The sequence below is a fragment of the Bombina bombina genome, chromosome 2 (genome assembly GCF_027579735.1).
Source record: "Bombina bombina isolate aBomBom1 chromosome 2, aBomBom1.pri, whole genome shotgun sequence".
Lineage (NCBI taxonomy): Eukaryota > Metazoa > Chordata > Amphibia > Anura > Bombinatoridae > Bombina > Bombina bombina.
Window position 1 is genome coordinate 904,198,333 of NC_069500.1, and position 26,502 is coordinate 904,224,834.

Sequence of the window (26,502 nt, forward strand, 5' to 3'; positions counted from 1 at the left end):
TCTCAGTAAACACACTCTGTATTACTTATGTATGTTAATTAATCTGAATAAAAGAAAACGGATGCGAAGGGCCTGTGATTCATTGTAGCCCTTATTCAAATTTTCATGCTAATCTGGAATAGAAAGAGGTTTCTGTTCTTGTGGTTCCATTGTCCAGTTTCATTCCCACTTTAGATATTCTATCTTCTTTTTGTACCTCCAAAGCCTGGGGAAGCAAAGCATACATTATTAGACATTTCCTTACACTCTCCTGCATAAGTTGTGCACAGGTGAACTTAGTACACAGCTTCCTCATCAGCGCATGAATAGTTAAAGTGATGGTAAATCCGATTGGTTAACAAACGCTAGGATTTGCCATCACTAAAAATAAAGTTGGGTTTAAGTGATCAATTATTTAATAAAAAAAAGGGTGCTAAGCGCTCTTCTACCAATGAGGTGACGTTTGAAACCTCTAAACCAATAGCTGTGTGTGTCATCTGACAGTGTTCTGTATGCTAGCACGGCTATTGGTTTAGAGGTGCAAACGTCACCTCATTGGTAGAAGAGCGTTGTGCCGTGGGGTGAGTTTAGCATCCTTTTTCTAATAACTGATCACTTTGTTAAACGCTTGGATTTACCATTACTTTAAAAGGGACACTAAAACCAAAATTAAAAACTTTAAAAAGATTCATAAACCATGCAACTAAAAAAAAAAAAAAAAAAAAAAAGTTTTAATTTACTTCCATTATCAAAATGAGCACTATGTGCATTGTTATAAAGCAACCTGTATAGGGAACATTAACATACAACAGCTTCAGCCACTATGTGGTAAAACTGTATGGTAAACTATACATTGCTATATAGCTAGAAGCAGATTTTAAAAAGGGACAGTAATAGCCAAATTAAATGTAAATGGATTGGCTAGAGTATGACAACTTTCCAATTTACTTCCGATATAAATTTTGCTCAGTTCTCTTGGTATTCTTTGTAAAAGAGTAATTATAGGTGAGCTCAGGAGAGTGCACGTGTCTTAAAAGGGACATGAAACTCAGAGTTTTTCTCTCATGATTCAGATAGAGAATACTATTTTAAAAAAAATCTCCAATTTACTTCTATTATCAAATTTGCTTCATTCTCATGTTATTCTTTTTTGGAGATATCTAGGTAGGTAGCATGCACATGTCTGGAGCACTACAAAGCGGGAAATAGTGCTGCCATCTAGTGCTCTTGCTAATGTATAACATTGTTGCAAAACTGCTGTGCACATGTGCACGCTCTTGAGCTTACCTTCCTGTTTTTCAACGAAAGTTAAGAAAACGAAGAAAAGTAGATAATAGAAGTAAATTGGAAAGTTGTTTAAAATGTATATGTTTTATCTGAATCATGATTTTATGTCCCTTTAAGCCACCTAGCAGCAGTGTTTGCAACGTTGTTTAAAGCAATGTTATATAGTTGCAAACACTGCTGCCAAAGACTGGTAACAACACGTGCACGCTCCTGAGCTTCTATCAGCCTACCTTGCTTTACTCCCAACAAAGGATATCAAGAGAAAACAAAACAAAATTTGACCATATAAGTAAATTGGAGAGTTGTTTAAAATCACACGCTCTATCTGAATCAGGAAAGTTTCATTTTGACTTTACTGTCCCTTTAATAAAGAAGGGTGAATACAATATAAAGAGTGCTGTGGGTATTCCCTGCTGTCACACAGCACTACCTGCTGCTGCATCTCTCTACAGGTTGCTTGTGCAACATTGCTACACACACTCTTGCAAACACATAGTGCTCAATACTCATGCATGTTCCAGTGCCTACCTCAGTATGCCCTAATGGAAAGGAGCCAGCTTTCAACCAAAGGGACACATTAACCACACTAATAGTCATAATGCATATTTATACTTTATAGGATTTCTAAATGTTGTAAATATAGATGATCAGTGATAACCAATGAAGATCAACCAAACACCCCTAACATGTAGGAAAGGTAAGCAGTGGTTTAATAAAATATCAGTTACCTTTGTGGTTTTATTTCTTCCCTCCCCTCTCTGGACGGAGTCCAATGTATCATTTTTTTTTAATTGTAGCTCTTTTATTTGTGATTCTGACTAGCGTTTCATTTGTTAAAGGGATAGTCTACCCAGAATTGTTATTGTTTAAAACGATAGATAATCCCTTTATTACCCATTCCCCAGCTTTGCACAACCAACATTGTTATAGTAATATACTTTATAACCTTTAAAGGGGCAGTAAACCTAAACAATAATGTTATATAATTCTGCACATAGTGCAGAACTATATAACATTAATTTAGTGCCAACTTTATACTTCAAAGTATTTGAAAGATGTTTAACGCCAAAGTAGAAATTTGTAGAATGCCGCTCCTGGCTCTACTGAGCTACATTGGTAGCGGGAGCGAGCTACATTGAGTTTAATGGCGCGATCGGGCTGTCTGTGACTAGACAACGTGCCACGATGCGCTTCTGAAAAGACCAGACCTGCTCAGTAGAGCCAGGAGCGGCAGTCTACAAATTTCTACTTTGATAATAAAAATCTTTCAAATACTTTGAAGTATAAAGTTGGCACTAAATTAATGTTATATAATTCTGCACTATGTGCAGAATTCTATAACATTATTGTTTAGGTTTACTGCCCCTTTAAACCTCTAAATTTCTGCCTGTTTCAAAGGCTCTATTGACAGCTTCTTATCAAATGCTTTTTTATTTTTTTCACAACAGGGGAGTGCTAGTTAATGTGGGCCATATAGATAACATTGCGCTCACGCCTGTGGCAGACACTGCACTAATAGGATAAAATGCAAGTCAATAGATAATAAATAAAAATTCATGTGATCAGGGGTCTGTCAGAAGAGACTTAGATATAGTAATCACAGAGGTAAAAAGTGTATTAATATAACTGTGTTGGTTATGCAAAACTGGGGAATAGGTAATAAAGGCATTATCTATATTTTTAAATAAAAAATTTTTTGGAGTAGACTGTCCCTTTAATGATTTGCAAACTATCGGCTAGATTACGAGTTTTGCGTTATGAGTAAAAAAGCAGCGTTAAGCCTCATAACGCTGCTTTTTTACTACTGCTGCTATTACGAGTCTTGTAGGTGCAGATGTCCCGCTCACTACTGCAAATTAACTTACGCAAACTACCTATTAACCCCTAAACTGAGGCCCTCCCGCATCGCAAGCACTAAAATAAAATTATTGACCCCTAATCTGCCGCTCCCGACATCGCCGCCACCATAATAAACATATTAACCCCTAAACCGCCACACTCCTGCCTCGCAAACAACTTAAATATTATTAACCCCTAATCTGCCGCCCCTAACATTGTGCCACCTACCTACATTTATTAACCCCTAATCTGCCGCCCCCAACGTCGCCGTCACTATACTAGATGTATTAACCCCTAAACCTAAGTCTAACCCTAACACCCACTAAATTAAATATAATTAAAATAAATCTAACTAAAAATTCCTATCATTAACTAAATAATTCCTATTTAAAACTAAATACTTACCTGTAAAATAAACCCTAAGCTAGCTACAATAAAACTAATAGTTACATTGTATCTTGCTAAGGTTTTATTTTTATTTCACAGGCAAGTTTGTATTTATTTTAACTAGGTAGAATAGTTACTAAATAGTTATTAACTATTTACTAACTACCTAGCCAAAATAAATACAAATTTACCTGTAAAATAAAACCTAACCTAAGTTACACTAACACCTAACCTTACAGTACAATTAAATAAATTACCTAAATTAAATACAATTAACTAAATTAAATACAATTACCTAAATTACAAAAACAAAACACTAAATTACACAAAATAAAAAACAAATTACAAGATATTTAAACTAACTACACCTAATCTAATAGCCCTATCAAAATAAAAAAATCCCCCGCAAAATAAAAAAAACCCTAGCCTAAACTACCAATAGCCCTTAAAAGGGCCTTTTGCGGGGCATTTTTCCAAAGAAATCAACTCTTTTACCTGAAAAAAAATACAAACAGCCTCCCAACAGTAATACCCACCACCCACACAACCAACCCCCCAAATAAAACTCTAACTAAAAAAACCTAAGCTCCCCATTGCCCTGAAAAGGGCATTTGGATAGGCATTGCCCTTAAAAGGGCATTTAGCTCTATTGCGGCCAAAACCCCTAATCTAAAAATAAAACCCACCCAATACACCCTTAAAAAATCCTAACACTAACCCCCTGAAGATCCACTTACAGTTTTGAAGACCGGACATCCATCCAATATTATTAACACATATTTATGCTGCAAAAAAATTTGCCTGTATGCTTTTAAATTTTTAAATAAAGTTGGAATCTTAGTCACACAATATGGCCATATTCTGCTAAGCCAGTCACCACTTACAAGGTGTCCCAAAATAGACTGGTCCTAACACTAATCAGTTTAGCTTTGCTGGGCTGAATCATTCAATTCTAATATTCAAATACAGATGTTCAAATACAGTGTTAGGACCAGTCTACTTTGGGACACCTTGGAAGTGGTGACTGGCTTAGCAGAATATGGCCATATCCTGTGACTAAGATCCCAAATTTATTTAAAAATGTAAAAGCATACAGGCAAAACATTTTGCAGCATAAATATATGTTAATAATATTGCGTGACAATGATCCCAATTTTATTTTAACAATTTTAAGAATATTTAGCAAGCAAAAATATTTTTGCAGCATATATAAATATGTTATAAATATGTGGACTTAAGTGTTTGTATGTGCGCCAATACTTATTGTGGTTTCGAAAGAATTAGTACCCTTTCAGTTTGTTTTTTTTAGGAAAAACACACAAATTTTCTCTGAACTAAGTAAAAATTGACAAAAGTTTTTGGTATCCCCCATTCTTTATTTCAAATGGAATAGAACAGAAACTTTTGATTTATGACTTCACATATTACTTTAAACAGTAAAACAAATGAGAATGACACAGAGAAAAATGTTGCTAGTCTTAACCTAATATTTTGTAGCACAGCCTTAAGAGATAACTGCAATCAAGTGCTTTCTGTAGCTCTAAATAAGAGTTTCAGCTCTTTCCAGACATGTTTAATGGGATTTAGATCTGGACTCAGAAGGTCACTTTTTTTTTAGTTTTTTTGTTTGTTCTTTATCCTGCTGGAGGACCCATGACCTGCGACTAAGACACAGTTTTCTGACACTAGACAGTACATTTAGATCCAGAATGCCTTGGTAGTCTTCTGATTTCATTGTGTCCTGCACAGATTCTACGCACCCAGTACCAGAGGCAGCTAAGCAACCCCAAGACATCACTGAGTCTCCACAATGTTTTACGGTAGAGATGGTGTTTTTTACAGAAGGAAAAACAAAGCTTTCAAAGAAAACATGTTGCGATTTTCCAAAAAATCTCGACTTTTGTATCTTCTGTCCAAAGGACATTCTCCCAGAAGGCTTGTGGCTTGTCAACATGCATTCTGGCAAACTCAAGTCAAGTTTTTTTTTTTTTGCGTTTCTCTACCGTGGAGCCCATTTTCACAGCGATGATTAAGCTAGAGCAGTGGTTTTCAAACCTGTCCTCAGGCCTCCCGAAGAGGCCAGATTTTCAGGATATCTGAACTGGAGCACAGGTGAAATAATCATCTGAATAGTAAACCTAGTTATTACCCTGCTTCTCACCCAAGGTAATCCTGAAAATCTGGCCTGTTAGGGAGGACCGAGGACAGGTTTGAAAAACCCCTGAGCTAGAGCATGCTATTTTAAAAATCTTTCCAATTTACTTTTTCTTAACAAAAACACCCTTTATGTGTTTTGCAAATAAGCAGACAGCAGTCATATAGAAACGTATTAAAAGGGACATGAAATTCCGCAAATTTCAGAAGGAGCATTCATTTTTAAACAACTTTCCAATTTACTTCTAATATCAAATATGCTTCATTTGCTTGGTATCCTTTGTTGATGGAGTAGTAATGCACTACTGGGAGCTACCTGAAAATATTGCGCAAGTCAATAACAAGAGACAGATATATGCAGCCACCAATAAACAGCTAGTTCGCTACCTAGATATGCTTTTCAACAAAGTATACCAAGAGAACAATGTCAAATTAGATTATAGAAGTAATATTGCATGCTCTATCCAAATCATGAACGTTTTCATGTAGCTCTCAAGATTTCTCAAGGTCCTGCTATAGAGGAAAAGCCCTGTTTGCTGCCAACATCAACACTGATTCCTCCAAGTTATCATGTGGTGTCTTTGCAACGTATCTGAGCACAGATAAACCCTTGCAGCTGCGTCACATTAAGTGGGAAGTATAAGAACCTTAATGTTATCAAAACACATCCACCAGTTAAAAAGAGCAGCGATAATGGCACAGACGTCAGTTGTAGGCGAGCTGAAGGGTGCAGTGACCTGTAATGACATGCAGTGTGCCGCAGCTTCTCTGACAATGCTCCATCAGCTGGAAATACCAATGGCCTATGTGCTTATCGCTTAAGAATGACAAAAATGTCAGAGTCACAAAATATATGAATGCACTTTTTAATCTGTATTATCGGGGGGTAAACAGCAGCACACAACTGGCCCTTTAACATAATCTGAGCATCTATAGTTCTAACATTACAAACCTAAAATTTACCGTTTTCATTTCCATTAGATCCACATAAAAGAGGTTGGTTTTTTTTAACGTATTACAGATTTTTTTATTCTTGAAAATAGACAATTTCTCTTTTTATTTCAGTCTTCCCAACCAATAAAAGTTGTGGCAGCTGTCTCTATCAGCTAATAAAGAATGAATACTGCATCATACATATATTTTCTGATTTTTTTATGGCAGAATAATATTTAATGCTCAATTTTTCTTTCATATTCAACATACCTTTAATAACATATTTGATATTAAAATAACAGAAAAAAATATATAAGTTCTTACAGAGCAAACAAGTTACATAAAATGTCATGCTAATAGCAAATACTTTACTCAGATAAAATCATTAAAATTCTGTCTTGTTTAAGTTTTCATTGAGGGACATTAAACTAATTTTATTTTTATTGTGCATATGAAAGATTATGAACAAATAGATCTTTTAGGCCTGTGCATTTGTAGATTTCGTATGCCTCTGCTCCTGACAGCTTTACCCAGCTCTCCCGTGACTTAGTTGGAGAGAGAGAGCGAAGAGAGAGCGAAGAGAGAGAGAGGAAGAGAGAGAGAGAGAGAGAGAGAGAGAGGAAGAGAGAGAGAGAGAGAGAGAGAGAGAGGAAGAGAGAGAGAGAGAGAGAGAGGAAGAGAGAGAGAGAGAGAGAGAGGAAGAGAGAGAGAGAGAGAGAGAGAGAGTGGAAGAGAGAGAGAGAGAGAGAGAGTGGAAGAGAGAGAGAGAGAGAGAGAGTGGAAGAGAGAGAGAGAGAGAGAGAGAGAGAGAGAGAGAGAGAGAGTGGAAGAGAGAGAGAGAGAGTGGAAGAGAGAGAGAGAGAGAGAGGAAGAGAGAGAGAGAGAGTGGAAAGAGAGAGAGAGAGAGGAAGAGAGAGAGAGAGAGAGGAAGAGAGAGAGAGTGGAAGAGAGAGAGAGTGGAAAGAGAGAGAGAGAGAGTGGAAAGAGAGAGAGAGAGTGGAAAGAGAGAGAGAGAGTGGAAAGAGAGAGAGAGAGTGGAAAGAGAGAGAGAGAGTGGAAAGAGAGAGAGAGAGTGGAAAGAGAGAGAGAGAGTGGAAAGAGAGAGAGAGTGGAAAGAGAGAGAGAGAGTGGAAAGAGAGAGAGAGAGTGGAAAGAGAGAGAGAGAGTGGAAAGAGAGAGAGAGAGTGGAAAGAGAGAGAGAGAGTGGAAAGAGAGAGAGAGAGTGGAAAGAGAGAGAGAGAGTGGAAAGAGAGAGAGAGAGTGGAAAGAGAGAGAGAGAGTGGAAAGAGTGAGAGAGAGTGGAAAGAGAGAGAGAGAGTGGAAAGAGAGAGAGAGAGTGGAAAGAGAGAGAGAGAGTGGAAAGAGAGAGAGAGAGTGGAAAGAGAGAGAGAGAGTGGAAAGAGAGAGAGAGAGTGGAAAGAGAGAGAGAGAGAGAGTGAGTGGAAAGAGAGAGAGAGTGAGAGTGAGTGGAAAGAGAGAGAGAGTGAGAGTGAGTGAAAAGAGAGAGAGAGTGTGTGAGAGTGAGAGTGAGAGTGAGAGTGAGAGTGAGAGTGAGAGTGAGAGTGAGAGTGAGAGTGAGAGTGAGAGAGAGAGAGAGAGAGAGAGAGAGAGAGAGAGAGAGAGAGAGAGAGAGAGAGAGAGAGAGAGAGAGAGAGAGAGAGAGAGAGAGAGAGAGAGAGAGAGAGAGAGAGAGAGAATGAATTGAGCTGGCATTCTATTGGCTGTTCCAATCAGCCAATAGAATGCAAGTTCAATCCTATTGGCTGGTTGCTTCAGCCAAAAGGATTTTTTCAACCTTAATTCCGATAGGCTGATAGAATTCTTCAGCCAATCGGAATCTAAGGGACGCCATTTAAAGGAACCTTCATTCAGCAAGAAGACGTTGATTGAAGAGGATGCTCTGCAACGGATGTCTTGAAGATGGAGCCGCTCCGCGTCGGAAGGATGAAGATAGAGGATGCCGTCTGGGTGAAGACTTCTGCCCTTCTGGAGGACCACTTCTGCCGGCTTCCTTGAGGACATCTTGCCGCTTGGATGAAGACTTCTCCCGGTAAGTGGATCTTCGGGGGTTAGTGTTAGGATTTTTTAAGGGTGTATTGGGTGGGTTTTATTTTTAGGTTAGGGCTTTGGGCCGCAATAGAGCTAAATGCCCTTTTAAGGGCAATGCCCATCCAAATGCCCTTTTCAGGGCAATGGGGAGCTTAGTTTTTTTTAGTTAGGGTTTTATTTGGGGGGTTGGTTGTGTGGGTGGTGGGTTTTACTGTTGGGGGGTTGTTTGTATTTTTTTTTTTTTTACAGGTAAAAGAGCTGATTTCTTTGGGGCAATGCCCTGCAAAAGGCCCTTTTAAGGGCTATTGGAAGTTTAGTTTAGGCTAGGTTTTTTTTTAATTTTGGGTGGGCTTTTTTATTTTGATAGGGCTATTAGATTTGGTGTAATTAATTTAAAGATCTTGTAATTTGTTTTTTATTTTCTGTAATTTAGTGTTTGTTTGTTTTTTGTAATTTAGCTAATTGTTTTGAATTTAGTTAAATGTTTTGAATTTAGTTAATTATATTTAATTTAGGGAATTTAGTTAATTGTAGGGTTAGGTTAGGTGTTAGTGTAACTTAGGTTAGGTTTTATTTTACAGGTCAATTTGTATTTATTTTAGCTAGGTAGTTATTAAATAGTTAATAACTATTTAGTAACTATTCTACCTAGTTAAAATAAACACAAACTTGCCTGTAAAATAAAAATAAAAATAAACCCTAAGCTAGCTACAATGTAACTATTAGTTATATTGAAGCTACTTTAGGGTTTATTTTATAGGTAAGTATTTAGTTTTAAATAGGAATAATTTAGGTAATAATTGTAGGTTTTATTTAGATTTATTTGAATTATATTTAAGTTAGGGGGTGTTAGGGTAAGATTTAGGAGTTAATAAATATAATATAGTGGCGGCGACGTTGGGGGCAGCAGATTAGGGGTTAATAAATGTAGGTAGGTAGCGGCGATGTTAGGGACGGCAGATGAGGGGTTAATAATATTTAACTAATGTTTGTGAGACGGGAGTGCGGCGGTTTAGGGGTTAATATGTTTATTCTAGTGGCGGCGATGTCGGGAGCAGCAGATTAGGGGTTAATAAATTTATTTTAGTGTTTGCGATGCGGGAGGGCCTCGGTTTAGGGGTTAATAGGTAGTTTATGAGTGTTAGTGTACTTTTTAGCACGTTAGTTAGGAGTTTTATGCTACGGCTTTGTAGCGCAAATCTCATAACTACTGACTTTAAAATGCGGTACGAATCTTGACGGGATAGGCTGTACCGCTCACTTTTTGTCCTCCCAGGACAAGCTCGTAATACCGGCGCTATGGAAGTCCCATTGAAAAAAAGACTACACGCAAATTGCGCAAGTTGATTTGTGGTAAGGCCAAAAAAGTGTGCGGTGACCCCTAAATCTGCAAGACCCGTAATACCAGCTGTAGTAAAAAAGCAGCGTTATAAAGCTTAACGCTGCTTTTTTACTCATAACGCAAGACTCGTAATCTAGCCGAATGTTACCAAACGGATAATAACACTACCTGCTCAATCAATTCACTTTTTTTAAGTGCATTTTTTTTTTTAAAGGACCGCTTAATACAGTAGAATTGCATAATCAATAAATGTATAATAGACAATGCAAAATCACTTCCTAATGCATCATGTGACAACCCATCAGCCAATCAAATATATATATCCTGTGAATCTTAGACACGGGCAGTAGGAGCTGGTGCTTCAAAAAGTGTACATATAAAAAGATTGCGCATATTTAGATAATGGATGTGAATTGAAAAGTTGGTTAAAATTGTGTGCTCTATCTGAATTGTGAGTGTTTAAAGGGAAAGTCTAGTCCAAAATAAACTTTCATGATTCAGATAGGGCATGTCATTTTAAACAATTTTATAAATTTACTTTTATCACCAGTTTTGCTTTGTTCTCTTGGTATTCTTAGTTGAAAACTAAACCTAGGAGGTTCATATGCTAATTTCTAAGCCCTTGAAGGCCGCCTCTTCTCTCAGGGCATTTGACAGTTTTTCACCACTAGAGGGTGTTAGTTCATGTGTGTCATATAGATAATGCTGCTCACACACGTGAAGTTCCAGGGAGCCATCACTGGTTGGCTAAAATGCAAGTCTGTCAAAAGAACTGAAATAAGGAGGCAGTTTGCAGAGGCTTAGATACAAAAGTATATTTATATAATTGTGTTGGTTATGCAAAACTGGGGAATGGATAATAAAGGGATTATCTATCTTTTAAAACATTACAAATTCTGGTGTAGAATGTCCCTTTATTTTTTACTTAAAGGGACACTAAACCCACATTTTTTCTTTCATGATTCAGATAGAGAATACAATTTTAAAACAACTTTCCAATTTACTTCAATTATCTAATTTGCTTAATTTTTCAGATATCCTTTGTTGAAGAAAGAGCAATGCACATATGAGAGCCAATCACATGAGGCATCTACGTGCAGCAACCAATCAGCAGCTACTGAGCCTATCTAGATATGCTTTTCAGCAAAGAATATCAAGAGAACGAAGCAAATTATATAATAGAAGTAAATTAGAAAGTTGTTTAAAACGGCATGCTCTTTCTAAATCATGAAAGAAAAAAATTGGGTTTAATTTCCCTTAAAAGTTTATTGAGCAGGTAGTATTAGTATCAATATTATTTATTTACAAAGCGTCAAGTACAACGGTGATGCAATACAATATAAAACACCGGAGAAACAGGAGGTGGGGACTGCAATGGTGAGAATAACCCAACAAACACACATGCCTTCTATTCTGATAATTCTCCTGCTCTAAACCTTAATAATTCATAAATACATAACTCTGGTTAATGCTCACATCAGCCATTAGCATCACTATACACTATAAAAAGGAATCAATCAACACCAGAGACAGTTCAACCTGAAATGTAATTGTCAAAAAAACGAAAAAGCCATTTTGTTTGTTGATAATCCTGCTCATTTTGTTTTTGGATTATGAAATCTGGAGATTAATGAGGGAGATCGGAAGATCTATATTTCTATTTTTTTTTGGGAGGTAAAAATTAATTGATGCAAACTCCTAAAATTTATAGAACGCTGAGAAATGTAGTGAATCGTCTCCATAGAAACTGAAAAGGTTTGTTTCACTCAAAAGATGAATCACAGCAAGTGAATATTTACCTATATTCACTAATGAATATCCTTACCTGAAGCTGTCCTCACTCCTGAGCTTGTCGGAGCACTGAATGGCTGCGAGTTTCCATGCATGGCGCCTGAATATGAAGGACTGCTCCAAGTGTTGTAAAAGGGTGACTGGTAAGGTTGGGCCCTATATGGAAGAAATGAAAAGGTGTCACATTAAGATGAAATTAACCCCTTCGGTACCGGGAATTTCAGAGAAAAACTTGCCAAAAAGTACTGGAGAATTTTTAGCATTTTTGCTATCACTCAATGTTTGTTTTTTAATTTACCTATCAAAACTAAATATTTGTTTATAGTAGACAACTCAAGATATTGATCTAGTCCCATTTTGGAATATTTCATACCACTCTTTTGCTGCCAACTGCAATAATATGAAGAAAAAAAAAAAACTTTTACAAACTTTGGGTTTCTTACTGAAATTATTTACACACAACTTGAGCAGTCATAAGACAAATTGTTGTTAACCCCTTCCTGCCGTGACTCATTTGTCTACATCCCATATAGGAAGAGGCTATGGTTTCAGGACAGATAAACGGTTAAGACATTCAATGCTGTCCTAACGGCGCTAAAGCTCTGCGCTGTTAAGACGGCATAGAATGTCCCAACGGCAGGAAGGGATTAAAGCTTCACTGGGATCTCCTTTGTTCAGAAATAGACATGCATGGCTTTGCCTTTACTTTTTGGTAATTAAAAGGTCACGAATTGCAGCTGCGCACCACACTTCTATTATTCCCGGCAGTAAAGTTGTTAATCAAGTAGCTTGTAAGGTTAATTTTAGCAGTAGTGTAGAGATTACCCTCCTACCTGCCACCTCCCACCCCCTGATACCTACCTGATCCCTTCCAAACAGCTCTCTGGGCACAACTACAGTATGCCAGTTACTGCGCACCATATTGTTTATCTTCCTGTGCCTGCAGCTCTTCAAAGCTGTCTTCTTATTTCAACTCTTCACAAGTGCCAGTATGAAAATGCTCCGCATTTTCATACTGGTTGCCGCCATCTTGGCACTCACACATTTTTGTACTGGGACAAAAATGGTGAACATTCACAGGTCACATATTAAAAGCTGTTCCGTGCACAATAGAGAGCAGAAGCTTTACATTTTGTTTTTTTAAAACACACAGTTTAAAAAAAACCCACTTACATAAAATAAAAAACCCTAAGAAATAATAAAGAGCAATGCAGTTGTTTCAAAGAAAATGTGTGCGCACAGTGCATAATACTATTTGTAAAAACAACGCCAATTATCTGTGAATGTGCATAGCGCATGATACCACTAGTCAAAAAGATAACAAGTGAATGCTCAAAACTTCCGTCACTGGTTGCGAGAATACTTAAAGGGACACTAAAGTCAAAATAAAAATTTTCATGATTGGGAAAGATCCTGCACTTTTAAGAAACTTTCCAATTTACTTCTATTACCAAATTTTGCACAGTTTTTTATATTCACACTTTCTGAGACACCAGCTCCTACAGAGCATTTGCACAAGTTCACAGGGTATATGTATACTAGTCTGTGATTGGCTGATGGCTGTCACATGATACAGGGGGCCGGCAAATGGGGTAAATAAATACATTTGTCAGAACAAAATTTTTTTTTACTGTTTATTTGAAATTCAGAGTAAGTAGTATTGCACTGTCTTTTTATTATGCATTTTTTAATTAAGCAATTCTACTGTATTTGGTGGTCTTTTCAGCTACCTGATGGCGGCATCCAGTATGAAGATATGGAGCTTCACTAACCGACACCAGTAAGGGGCTAAAATAACAGAATGATTTTGAAAAGAACTGGAGGCACAAGAGGAAAAATAGGATGGTGAGTTCTACCTATGCTATAGTCGTTATGCCCAGCAGTTTAATATCCCTTTAAAAAAAATGTTTTAAAATGTAACTGTCATTTTGTTTGCACAATTTACATCCCCCCCAATCAAGAACATTTCAGGCATACATCTCTTGAAAAGCCTGGTGAAATACACAATCCTGGCCCCCAATTAAGCAATCTTTAGTTAGGGGGGTTTCTCACACCCCCAGATCCTCTGTTCTGTAGCGTAGCAGCCCAATCCCTCCCTGTCCCTTTAAATTATATTTTCCATAGCATAGGGCTCTCCCACTCCATCTTTCCCTCCCGCCTCCCCTGCTGGGCCGCCCACCCACACCTCCCGCCGGCACCAGCAGAAGATTGTTACAGGCGGTGACACAGTGTCACCATCTGTAATGATCAGGCATCTGACCTCATATGGAGCCGGAGCACCGATCGCACTCCGGCTCCATATGAGGCAGATACCTGAAGCTTCAGGAGCTCCAGATATCGGCTGTAACTTAACAGCTGAGAGTGCTGGAGCTTCCTGAAGCGAGGACATATATATATACGTCCTGCAGTACGATAGGCAAAGTACTGCAGGACATATATATACGTCCATTTGGGTTAAGGGGTTAACCGTAAACGAGAACATGTGTAAACATTTAAAAATTCTCAACAATTGTGTTGTATAACGGACCAAGATGTGTTTATAAGCCTAAATATATAAATGGTTTAGATTTCTTACTGCAGTTGTAGAACAGAATAGCCCTACCTCGAAATAAACAGACAGAAATCGAGGGGGTGGGGAATTCTGGAAGACCCAGTCTAGACTTATGATAACATAAAAATGTGGACCCCTTTAAAATGTCCCTTTAATGATTTTTGCAGCCATGAAGTTATCAGTATCAGAGGTCTATAGCAGTTCTATGTGTACATTTAGCTTCATACACTAACAATTGCTTACCTTCGATTACCAAACAAATATCCCAACATTCCTCCTGTTCCCAAACCGGTCCAGAAACCAGGCCCTTGGCTTGCTTGACCACCAAACGCAGAATTGCCAGCAAATCCACTAAAGCCAGAATTACTGCCAAACCCAGAGTTTCCAAAACCTGCTGATGATCCTGAATGAAAATACATAGAAAAACAAATTATATATATATAAAAAATACAAAAAGAAAGAATATGAACTAAGAAAAAAAAAATCCACAAATAAATAGACAATATAGGCCAAAAAAGTCAAACACAAAAATAACCTTATCCTGATAGATTTTAGTGTTTTGTCAGCCATTTAGAAGATCTGCAGAAAGCTTTTTCGTTTCACTCCACTCTCTACTGCAAGACCTCCCACTTTCTGCCAAGAGTTTGCCTCTCCTTCTTGCACATCTCTCATCAATCATTTTCCTTTACATTCATCATTCTATCCATCATTTTGTTTTGCTTATTCTTTTCTCCCTCTTTCCCTGCTCTCTTTCTTTCCTTCCTCTTTGCCATTCTTTCTACAGTCATTCCCTCAATACTACGGTGATTGCAATTTTCTGTTACCAAGGACAACTAACATGATATAACTGCAATATTTTAACATCTGTATTTATCTTTTTACTTTGTGTGATACCATTTGATACTGATAAATAATTTTCCAGTAGCTAATCTTAACTCGTAAATACAGACTGTTAAAGGGCCATTAAAAAGTCATTTTCTTTTATATATGCATAGTATATAATCATCAATTACACAATAAATTGCAAACAATTTACATTCAAAAATAAAAATTTTAAAATAATTAAACTGTAATTTTATTAGCAAAAATTGCCCTGTTTTGCAGTCAAGAGACACACACCTTGAAAAGCCTACAGCAAGTCTCATCTTTGCTGTGGCTTTTTAAGGACAGATATAAACTTTTGCACTAATCAAGCTATCACTGTGTAGCGTGTAGCAGTATAAGTGTTATGATGTCTGCAGGATGCATTGCACCTTTTCTGGAGGCATAAAAAAAAAAAAATAATAACAAAAATGTTCAGGAGCAAACGGCCGGCAACGTACATGGTACCTTAAGTCCGTGTTTAACTGTCTAAATTACATAAAAACATGTGTGTGATTTAAAGGGATAGTCAACTCCAAAAAATGTATAGTTTTAAAAGATAGATAATCCCTTTATTACCCATTCCCAGTTTTGCATAACCATTGCCAACACGGTTATATTAATAAACTTTTCACGTCTGTGATTATCTTGTATCTAAGATTCTTTTGACAGCCCCCTGATCACATGGCTATTTATTTATTTATTATCTATTGACTTGCATTTTAGCCAATTAGTGCAGTGTCATCTACAACCCATGACAGTGAGCAAAGTGTTGTTATCTCTATGGCACACATGAGTGAGCAGTGTCTTGATGTGAAAAGCTAATAAAAAAAAAAAAGCATGTGATAAGAGGCCGTCTGTAGTGGCTTTAAAAAGGCAGAAATTTAGAGGTTTAAATGTTATAAATTATATTAATATAACAAAGTTGGTTGTGCAAAGCTGGGGAATGGGTGGTAAAGGAGTTATCTATCTTTTTAAACAATAACAATTTTGGTGTTGACTGTCCCTTTAAAGGGACATAAAACCCAAAAATGTTCTTTCATGATTGAGGTAGATTATACATTTTTAAACAACTTTCCAATTTACTTCAATTTTGCTTCACTCTCTTGGCATCTTTTATGGAAGAAGCAGCAATGCGCTCCTGGCAGCGATCTGAACATATTTGTAAGCCAAAGAAAATCGGCATACAAGTTCACCAATCAGCAGCTAGCTCCAAGCTACTTAGCCTATCTAGATATGCTTTTTAACAAAAGAAACCAAGGGAATGAACCAAATTAGATAATATAAGTAAATTGGAAAGTTTTTTTAAAATTGTATGCTCTATCTGAATCATCAAAGAAAAATTGTGTGTGTCATGTCCCTTTAAGGAAGGGTTTGTATGCAATAATGTAAATTCACAATTTGCAGCAACATTTAACAACTATTTAAATGTGTACTGTTTATAAAAAAAATTTTTTATTAAGGGTACTATGATTTAGATTTTTACATCGTACATTAAATATTTTAAAATGCTTAGGGTATGGAGTACTTTCCAGTATGAATGCATCTCGCCATCACATACAGAAATGTAATTTATGCCCTATAGTGAGATACGCGGCTTACAGTGTAAAATATGCCTTTAGATCATCTCATCGTGGACTTCATAGCACTGGCGGATTCTTTTAGTTCATTTAGCCTAAGAGCTTTAAATCATTGGGCCCTTTATGAGCCATTAGATTTGTGTGGGAATTTCTTTCACATATTTTAAAACTAAATAATTCTTCAGATACACACTCTTTTCCGTTGGCACCAAAATATTCTTAATAATGGCACTGTATGCTGATTAAAGCACTGTCTCTGATGTTATTTTCCTCTTCTACATTATTCTAGCTAAGTGATGAGTATGATTAAACTGATAACTTGCAACAGTCAATCTATTTTTTAACTTTATTACTAAATTCTATATAGCGACAATTTATACCTGTAAAGTCTGATTTGAAGCCAGGTGGGGGAGGGGCGTTAGGCGGGCTTTGAAAGCCCTGCCCATTGTCATCAGAGTGAGGCTGCTGTCCCATGCTTGGCCCATTTAGGAACAGCTTGTAAACTCCATATGCCAGCAACAAGATTACCACAAAGACAATAACACCGCTAGAATCAGAGGAGCTTTGGCTGTTCCAACCTTTGGACTGACTTTGGAAAAAGCCAGAACCAAAACCAGTGTTGCTGTTCCCATCCTGAGATCTCTTCCTTCCTTGATCCGTGAGCTCAAGGGTGTACTCCAGCCCACAAGAGCCACGGAGAATATAGGGGTCTTCAGGGTAATCAAATCCTTCACAGCTTACTTCCACTTTACCAAAACGGTACGAGTTTTCCATGTCCAATTTGCATTCCCACTGAACAAATAACAAAAAATAAGAGTTTTAAAAAAAATAATAATGCACATATTCATATAATAGGAGGAGTAAGGTACTCTCACTGTAGACCGTAAATAGATTACAAGTCACTGAGACAGATAAGCAAGGAAGCAGGCTAAGTGTCTTTAAAAACACCAAGGAAGCATATTAGTATTACTATTATCTTAATTTATAGTGTACCAACAGAATCTATACAGGGGGGCAATAAGTAGAAACAGGGCATAGAAAAGCAGACTGAGACAGAAGGATTAAAAGCTAACAATCTATGTTGTAGTTGCAGACAAAAGGCAGTTAGTTATGAACAATAGAGTATTTTCTTACAGTTATTAGCCAAAAAGAAATGTTAAATACTTACACAATTATATACACACACACACACATACATGCATACAGGGGTACAAAGGTGGAACAATATCACTATGGCTTATTAATCAGGGGTTAAAAACTACTTGCCGAGTGTGTTAAAGATAGGAAAAAGTCAAATTCCTAAGTCATCCGTGACTAGTGGACCACTCAAAATTTCAAGCGAAATAAACACACACCCCCACAGGGGTGGGAAGGATGCCACACACATAAATATGTATTTGAACGTGTCTTGACATGGCCAAGTAAGCTTATAAACTGTGGTCAAGATACGGCACAAAAACTTTTCAGGTAACTTTGATGGATAGTGTATACATAAAAAAAAAAAAATCCCCTCTATACATACACACACACCTATCTATATATTTTATTAATTAAGAGGCTTTTACCACTGAAACACAACATTGGAATGTGTCTACAGTAAAGCTCTTGTATGTGTGCATTCAATTTGCTGATCATGGCATATCACCTTAAAAAAAAAACAAAATACAACACAGTGGTAGCTTAGCATGATCACCTGGACATCAATGCCATCCCATCCTCTGTTATAACACTGCACGACTTGTGGCACCACTGCACTGCACCCAGCGCTTCCTCCGATACATTTCATCTGTGGGATCGGAGCACTGCGGCGGGCATTAGTATATCTGTCAGCATAAAGTGTGAGTGCCTGGATATCCCTCAGCAACACTCGTTCTACAGAAAATGTTAGAAAGAAACAATATACAGTTACGGTTTTGAAGAGACCTGTTATTTTATTAGCAATACATTTTATTCAGCCTATAGCAGATGTTTTCAACCAGCGTGAATGTCATAACGGTATGTCTGTACATCTCCAAAAGTGCCAAAGCCAAAAGTATAGCCTATCTTGAAGTACAACTCTATAGGCCAGGCATCCTCAAACTTGGCCCTCCAGAGGTTTTGGAACTACATTTCCCATGATGCTCAGCCAGCATATCAGCATCCAAAACCTCTGGAGGGCCAAGTTTTAAGATGTCTGCTTAGCCCATCAGATCACTAAATAATTGTTTGGCTCAATTAACTGTTGCAAGCACTACAACAACATTACAAACCTCACAATTTATTTAAAGTGACATAAAACATTGCTTGACCCATGCTCTCTGTAGAGCTCAAAGCTAATTTAATAACCTAAGATTTGTTTTGCAAAATGCTGCAATTTGCCTAGACCAGTTACAAACTACAATGTGATTAATTATAGCAATAAACAAAATAACAACTAGCCCTAAGTGGACTCCTTCAGCAAAGGATACCAAGAGAATGAAGAAAATGGGATAATAGAAGAAAACTGGAAAGTCGCTTAAAATTGTATGCTGTCTAAATCATGACAGAAACATTTTGGGTTTCATGTACCTTTATGTTACAACTTATTAAAGGGACATTAAACACTTTGAGATGGTAATATAAAATGATAAATTGTATATATAAAACAACTCTGCAATATATTTATTTTGTCCTCTTTGCCTGTAATTCCATTCCGAAATTGTGAGCTTTTCAGTTCCTGTTAGAAATGGAAGTGCAGAACACTGTTAAATCCAGCACAACCATTGGCTGCACACTCTAGTGACCTATTTATAACTGTCCCTAATTGGCCACAGCAGAGAAGGTAACACAAGTTACAACATGGCAGCTCCCAGTGTTTTATAGACACTAAAACTTTACACTTATTTTGTTACTTTTTAAACAACTAATGAAACTTTAAAAAATACATCTACATGTTAGTCATGGACTAATCTTTTCTTTGAATGCATCATTCTATCTAGCATGTATTTAGTGTTTAATGTCCCTTTAAAGTGTTTTATATTAACAAAAATTAAAAATTACTTAAAGGGTAAATATTTGTGGCTGATAAATTTGATTTAAGAGTTTGTCATAAGAGTGCTACTATTAATATGAAGGAGCAGCAATGCACTAATGATTTTTAACTGAACTCATGGGTGAGCCAATCACAATTATATATATATAGCCACCAATCAGCAGCTAGAACCTAGGTTCTCTGCTGCTCCTGAGCTTGCCTAGAAAAATCCTTCAGCAAAGGATAACAAAATAAGAAAACAAATGAAATAATACAAGTAAATTGAAAAGTTGTTTGCTCTGTCTAAATCATGAAAGAAAATTTTTGGGTTTCATGTCCATTTAACCCCTTAATGACCACAGCACTTTTCCATTTTCTGTCCATTTGGGACCAAGGCTATTTTTACATTTTTGCGGTGTTTGTGTTTAGCTGTAATTTTCCTCTTACTCATTTACTGTACCCACACATATTATATACCGTTTTTCTCGCCATTAAATGGACTTTCTAAAGATACCATTATTTTCATCATATCTTATCATTTACTAAAAAAAAAAATATAAAATAGGAGGAAAAAATGGAAAAAACACACTTTTTCTAACTTTGACCCCCAAAATCTGTTACACATCTACAACCACCAAAAAACACCCATGCTAAATAGTTTCTAAATTTTGTCCAGAGTTTAGAAATACCCAATGTTTACATGTTATTTTGCTTTTTTTGCAAGTTATAGGACCATAAATATAAGTAGCACTTTGCTATTTCCAAACCACTTTTTTTCAAAATTAGCGCTAGTTACATTAGAACACTGATATCTTCCAGGAATCCCTGAATATCCATTGACATGTATATATTTTTTTTTAGAAGACACCCCAAAGTATTCATCTAGGCCCATTTTGGTATATTTCATGCCACCATTTCACCACCAAATGCGATCAAATAAAAAAAATTGTTCACTTTTTCACAATTTTTTTCACAAACTTTAGGTTTCTCACTGAAATTATTTACAAACAGCTTGTGCAATTATGGCATAAATGGTTGTAAATTTTTCTCTGGGATCCCCTTTGTTCAGAAATAGCAGACATATATGGCTTTGACGTTGTTTTTTGGTAATTAGAAGGCCGCTAAATGCCACTGCGCACCACGCGTGTATTATGCCCAGCAGGGAAGGGGTTAATAAGGGAGCATGTAGGGAGCTTTTTGGGGTAATTTTAGCTTTAGTGTAGTGTAGTAGACAACCCAAAGTATTGATCTAGGCCCATTTTGGTATATTTCATGCCACCATTTCACCGTCAAATGCGATCAAATAAAGAAAAACGTTACATTTTTCAAAATGTTAGATTTCTCACTGAAATCATTTACAAACATTTTGTGCAATTATGGCACAAATGGTTGTAAATGCTTCTCTGGGGTCCCCTTTGTTCAGAAATAGCAGACATATATGGATTTGGTATTGCTTTTTGGTAATTAGAAGGCCGCTAAATGCCACTGCGCACAACACGTGAATTATGCCCAGCAGTGAAGGGGTTAATTAGGTAGCTTGTAGGGAGTTTGCAGGGTTAATTTTAGCTTTAGTGTAGAGATCAGCTTCCCACCTGACACATCAGACCCCCTGATCCCTCCCAAAGAGCTCTCTTTCCTCCCCCACCCCAAAAATTGTCCCCGCCATCTTAAGTACTGGCAGAAAGTCTGCCAGTACTAAAATAAAAGGTATCTTTTTTTTTATATAGCATATTTACATATGCTGCTGTGTAAGATCCCCCCCTTAGCCCCCAAACTCCCTGATCCCCCCCAAAACAGCTCTGTAACCCTCCCCCTCTGCCTTATTGGGGGCCATCTTGGGTACTGGCAGCTGTCTGCCAGTACCCAGTTTGCATATAAAAATTGGGTTTTTTTTGTTTTGTTTTTTTCTGCAGTGTAGCTTCCCCCCCCCCAAGACTAATCCCCCACCCCCTCCCAGATCCCTTAGATGAATTTTATCAGGGATTTTATCCCTCCTTTCTCCCCATAATAAAAAACAGTTTCTGTAGTGTAAGTGGTTCCCACCCGCTCCCTCCCCGTGCACGCGCCCGCCCGCCACCCCCCGTGCGCGCCCCCGGCGATACCGCCCCGATCCCGCCCCCCTCTCTGACTAAGAAGCCATCGATGGCCGCCCACCCACCTCAGCTCCCACCCACCAACGAATGCGGCCATCGATGTCCGGTGCAGAGAGGGCCACAGAGTGGCTCTCTCTGCACCGGAGGGGTAAAATTTTTTATTGCAGGATGCCTCAATATCGAGGCATCCTGCAATAACCGGAAAACAGCTGGAAGCGATCAGGATCGCTTCCAGCTGCTTTCCAAACCGAGGACGTGCAGGGTACGTCCTTGGTCGTTAAGTGACTTTTTTAAGAGGACGTACCCTGCACGTCCTCGGTCATTAAGGGGTTAATGTCCTGTATAGTGCATTATAAAATAATAATAATAATGTAATTTCCTGATGTACTGAAGTCTATAAACATCTAAATTTTGCATACAATATGTAGTACGATATAAAAATGTTTGAATATACCTACATAAACACACACAAAATGAACTAAACACCAGGTGCTTGATAACATAATTGCTTCAGAGCAACCAATTTTCTGTGTCCCTTGATGCATTTGATGGTAACCAACGTCAGTTAAAAGTGAGAGGTACTAATGGGAATTCAGTTTTTACTATCCCTTGACACCAATCATTTAGCTGATTTCCAAGCTGAAAAAGCAAATGAGGTGTGTTTTTGTTTCTTCCTTGTTTTGTTCATTGCACCATATTAAAACTAAAGACAAGTAACAGTGTGCAATCCCTATTTAATTAAAGGATCATAATAGTCGACATATTACAGGCTCAGTGAAACTATAGCTGATCCAATCAGCAGCGCTAGTTCCACATCCGAGTCGTGTGACTAGCGCTGCTGATTGGATCAGTGTTGGTTTCTGCTCAGGACCAGTGGTGCTCTGTGGGCTCCGGAGCAGTACTTCTAATGTGTGTTTAGCACCTTTGCAGGGGTTAAAGGGATACTAAACCCAATTTTTTTCTCTCTCATGATTCAGATAGAGCATGAGATTTTAAGCAACTTTCTAATTTACTCCTATTATCAATTTTTCTTTGTTCTCATGCTATCTTGATTTGAAAAAGCAGTATTGTAAGCTTTAGAGCCGGACCATTTTTTGTTCAGCACCTGGGTAGCACTTGCTGATTTGTGGCAAACCAATCATCAAGCGCTACCCAGGTGCTGAACTAAAAATGGGCCGGCTCCTAACCTTTCATTACTACTTTTTCAAATCAAGATAACACGAGAACAAAGAAAAATTGATAATAGGAGTAAATTAGAAAGTTGCTTAAAATTGCATGCTCTATCTGAATCATGAAAGAAAAAAAAATTGGGGTTAGTATCCCTTTAAACACACAATAGTGCAGTGTTGATAGTCATAAAAATTACATGCTTAAACAAGCTTGTCTTTTTTTTGTGTGTCTATTATGGCCCTTTATTTAGAACTCACAGAATGTTTTTAATTTCCCTTTCAAATCTTACTACTTTTTTTCTAGAGTGGAAAAATAGAATCAAATGTAAAGCTGAGCTTTCATGGAGTTACAGTTTGATCCGTAGAAAAATAAGAATGCTGCAAATAAATAAAATACAAGGCACCATATGGAATGCATGGAAATTCAGAAAGGAACGTTAATTAAATAAATGGGAGATGTAATTGTGTATTCAAAGCAAAGATTGGCCTGGGAATATGTAGGTGCAATTTTTAGAATTATTAGTTGTTTAAATACTGACAACATAAGTGTAAATGAGTTTTTTTTCTTCTGTACTTTAGTCTCTAAAATGTAACTGGCGAAACCTGGGTTTCTGTTATCCAATCTCTTCTGCTGAGGGCAATTAAAAGGGACATAAAACACAATTTTTCTCTTTCATCATTCAGATAGAACATACAATTTTAAACAACTTTCCAATATACTTCAGTTATAATTTTTATTTGTTTTCTTGTTATCCTATGTTGAAAAGCAGTAAAGTAAGCTTAGGAGTGTGCACGTGTCTGCAGCTCTATATGGCAGCAGTTTTGTAACAATGTTATACATTAGCAGGAGCACTATTTCCTGTCATGTAGTGCTTCAGGCATGTGCATGCTACCTACCTAGGTATCCCTTCAACAAAGAATAACATGAGAACAAAGCAAATTTGATAATAGAAGTAAATTGGAAACTTTTTAAAAATGGTATTCTCTATCTGAATAATGAAAGAATTTTTTTGGGGGGGTTTAATGTCCCTTTAAGGATTGATAAAGGGCCAGATTATGCGTGGAGAGCTAGTTTGCATTCGCAAGTTAACTAGTCAAAGGCTTTTTGCATGCATCAGGTAGCGCACGTATTACAAGTTGAAAGTAAAAAAGTTTTCACATGAGCGCTAACCCAAAAAGTCTGAATGTCGTGACAGTGTTATTGTATTCTGCCGAAGACTTTGATGGAGCACGAAAAGTGGAAAACAAAACTAACACCCTTACTTGAGAGCAAACCTGATCTCATTTAACGCGCTAACCCGCCATAAAATATGTCACATTCTAATGTTCTTCACATAACATAATTTCTATACAATTTACTCCTTAACATCTTAAAGGTTTTTACACAGAAAATTAATTAAGTATATGTGGATCTATACATGAGTAACAAACATAGACCATACATAAACAATTAGTGATGTTGTGCTTTTTCCTGCGCAGCCCAAGAAAGCGAGGAGATATATAGAATAAAGCAAACACTTTTTTTTTCACTAGACATGTGCATTGAGATTTTTCATCCCTAAACGAATGCCGAAGATGGCAGCTACTTTCGGCAATTTTCAGAACCATATTTATTTTTGTGAAAGTGCAACACACTAAGATATGTGCAAATCTGGATCTTAGTGTGTTGGAATTTAAAAAGAATTATGCGGCTCTGAAAATTGCCAAATGTAGCCGCCATCTTCGATATTTGTTTAGTGCAGAAAAGTTTGAATGCACGTTTAAATGTTCTCTAATTATTTAACCCTTTAACAACATGGATGTACCATGTACGTTGAGTGTCCTTAAGGGACCGGATTTCCAGCCCTGTAATAATGCTGGTCTTGCCAAAAACAGCGAAATGCACTATTACTATATGCCTCACTCCAGGAGGCAATCAGAAATAGCATGGTTTTACGGCTGTTGTTGAGAGCCACATTGTTTAACCCCTTAGAGTAAATCCCGTACAGGGTACTTCAGATGTCATTAAGGGGTTAATATATATATATTCACATTTTAACTAACTGTAATACTGTTTTGGTGCTGTAATACTTTCTTTACCCTCAGTGAGTGTAGTCTGATGTTGTTAAACATGACCCTATTAAATCTAAAACGTGAAAAAGAAAAGTAAAAAATGTTGGTCTGCAAGAGATTACTTTTTTTGTGGAGATTTCTAAGATGATCTGTGGGAGTATAACACTGAGTGGTATGATGCCTGTGTTCTATGTCTGTACCTAGTTATTAAAGGGACATACAACCCCAAATGTGTCTTTCATGATTCAGATATATAGAGCATGCAATTTTAAACAACTTTCCAATTTACTTCTGTTATCAAATTTTCTTGATTCTTTTTGTATCCTTTGTTGATAAAATAGCAATGCACTACTAAATAAAAAAAACAACCAGATTACAATGTGAAAATAAAAAATGATATACCCAAAACTATAAAATATATATTGCTTAAAGGGACACTAAACCCAAAAAAGTATTTCATGATTCAGCTAGAGAATACAATTTTAAACAACATTCCAATTTACTTGTATTATCTAATTTGCTTTATTCTTTAGATATCATTTGTTGAAGAAATAGCAATGCACATGGGTGAGCCAATCACACGAGGCATCTATGTGCAGCCACCAATCAGCAGCTACTGAGCCTATCTAGATATGCTTTTCAGCAAACAATATCAAGAGAATGAAGCAAATTAGATAATAGAAGTAAATTACAAAGTTGTTTAAAATGTCATGCTCTTTCTAAATCACGAAAGAAAACAATTGGGTTTCATGTCCCTTTAATAATAATAATAATAATAATGATGATGATGATGATTTGCAGAGGTGGAAAACTCAATTATATCGTACTTCTGGCTCCTTTATAGAAATATAATGTATGGCCTAACAATCATACATGATTCCTAGAATAATATAACTGGCACATTTTTTTCGTTGTATATGGCTGATAAACTGTCTCTTTGTATATATAAATCAAACTGTGTAAAAATAACAAAACTATTCGGTTTTTAGAACCTATATTCTCACCATGTTGATTCCAGCACAGCCCGTATGGCAGAAGCAGGTACAGGTTGGCCACAAGAGCCAGGAGTGATAATGTCCCCTTTCCTGCCATATCCACCGTGTGTAGTAAACTTCTCAGAATCTTCAAACAACTTACGACAGAGATTCTCACTTGGAACTCACTAAACCGAATAACCAGTTGCCCCAATATAGGTGCACTTTACTACCGCATTTCCTCTAGTTTCATCAGGTTTATTATTGTGATTCCTCTTCCTATGATCTGTTGAGAGACCATTGGCTGAGAGTAGAGAGAGAGGCGGGGCAATGACGTCAACTCACTCCCAATGTCTGCCTGGTGTTTTATTATTAAAGTTTGTTTATACAAGGGGAAGAAAAAAATAGAGGAAGTAATGAAGGGTAAATGTTCATCCGGCGGAAGTGGTTTGAGCAGAGTTGTCATCGGTGC

General features: G+C 37.1%; 1 protein-coding gene across 1 annotated transcript; it reads right to left on the reverse strand.

Annotated features, from left to right (window-relative positions):
* Positions 1 to 26,282, reverse strand: LOC128648088 (store-operated calcium entry-associated regulatory factor). The gene is made up of 6 exons (XM_053700755.1): positions 26,061 to 26,282; positions 18,447 to 18,625; positions 17,134 to 17,545; positions 14,556 to 14,715; positions 11,796 to 11,917; positions 1 to 205 (listed from the first exon to the last, which is right to left on the reverse strand). The coding sequence occupies exons 1-6, from the start codon at positions 26,146 to 26,148 to the stop codon at positions 180 to 182; spliced, it is 987 nt and encodes a 328-aa protein (XP_053556730.1). The 5' UTR covers positions 26,149 to 26,282; the 3' UTR covers positions 1 to 179.
* Between the last annotated feature and the right edge of the window lie 220 nt (positions 26,283 to 26,502).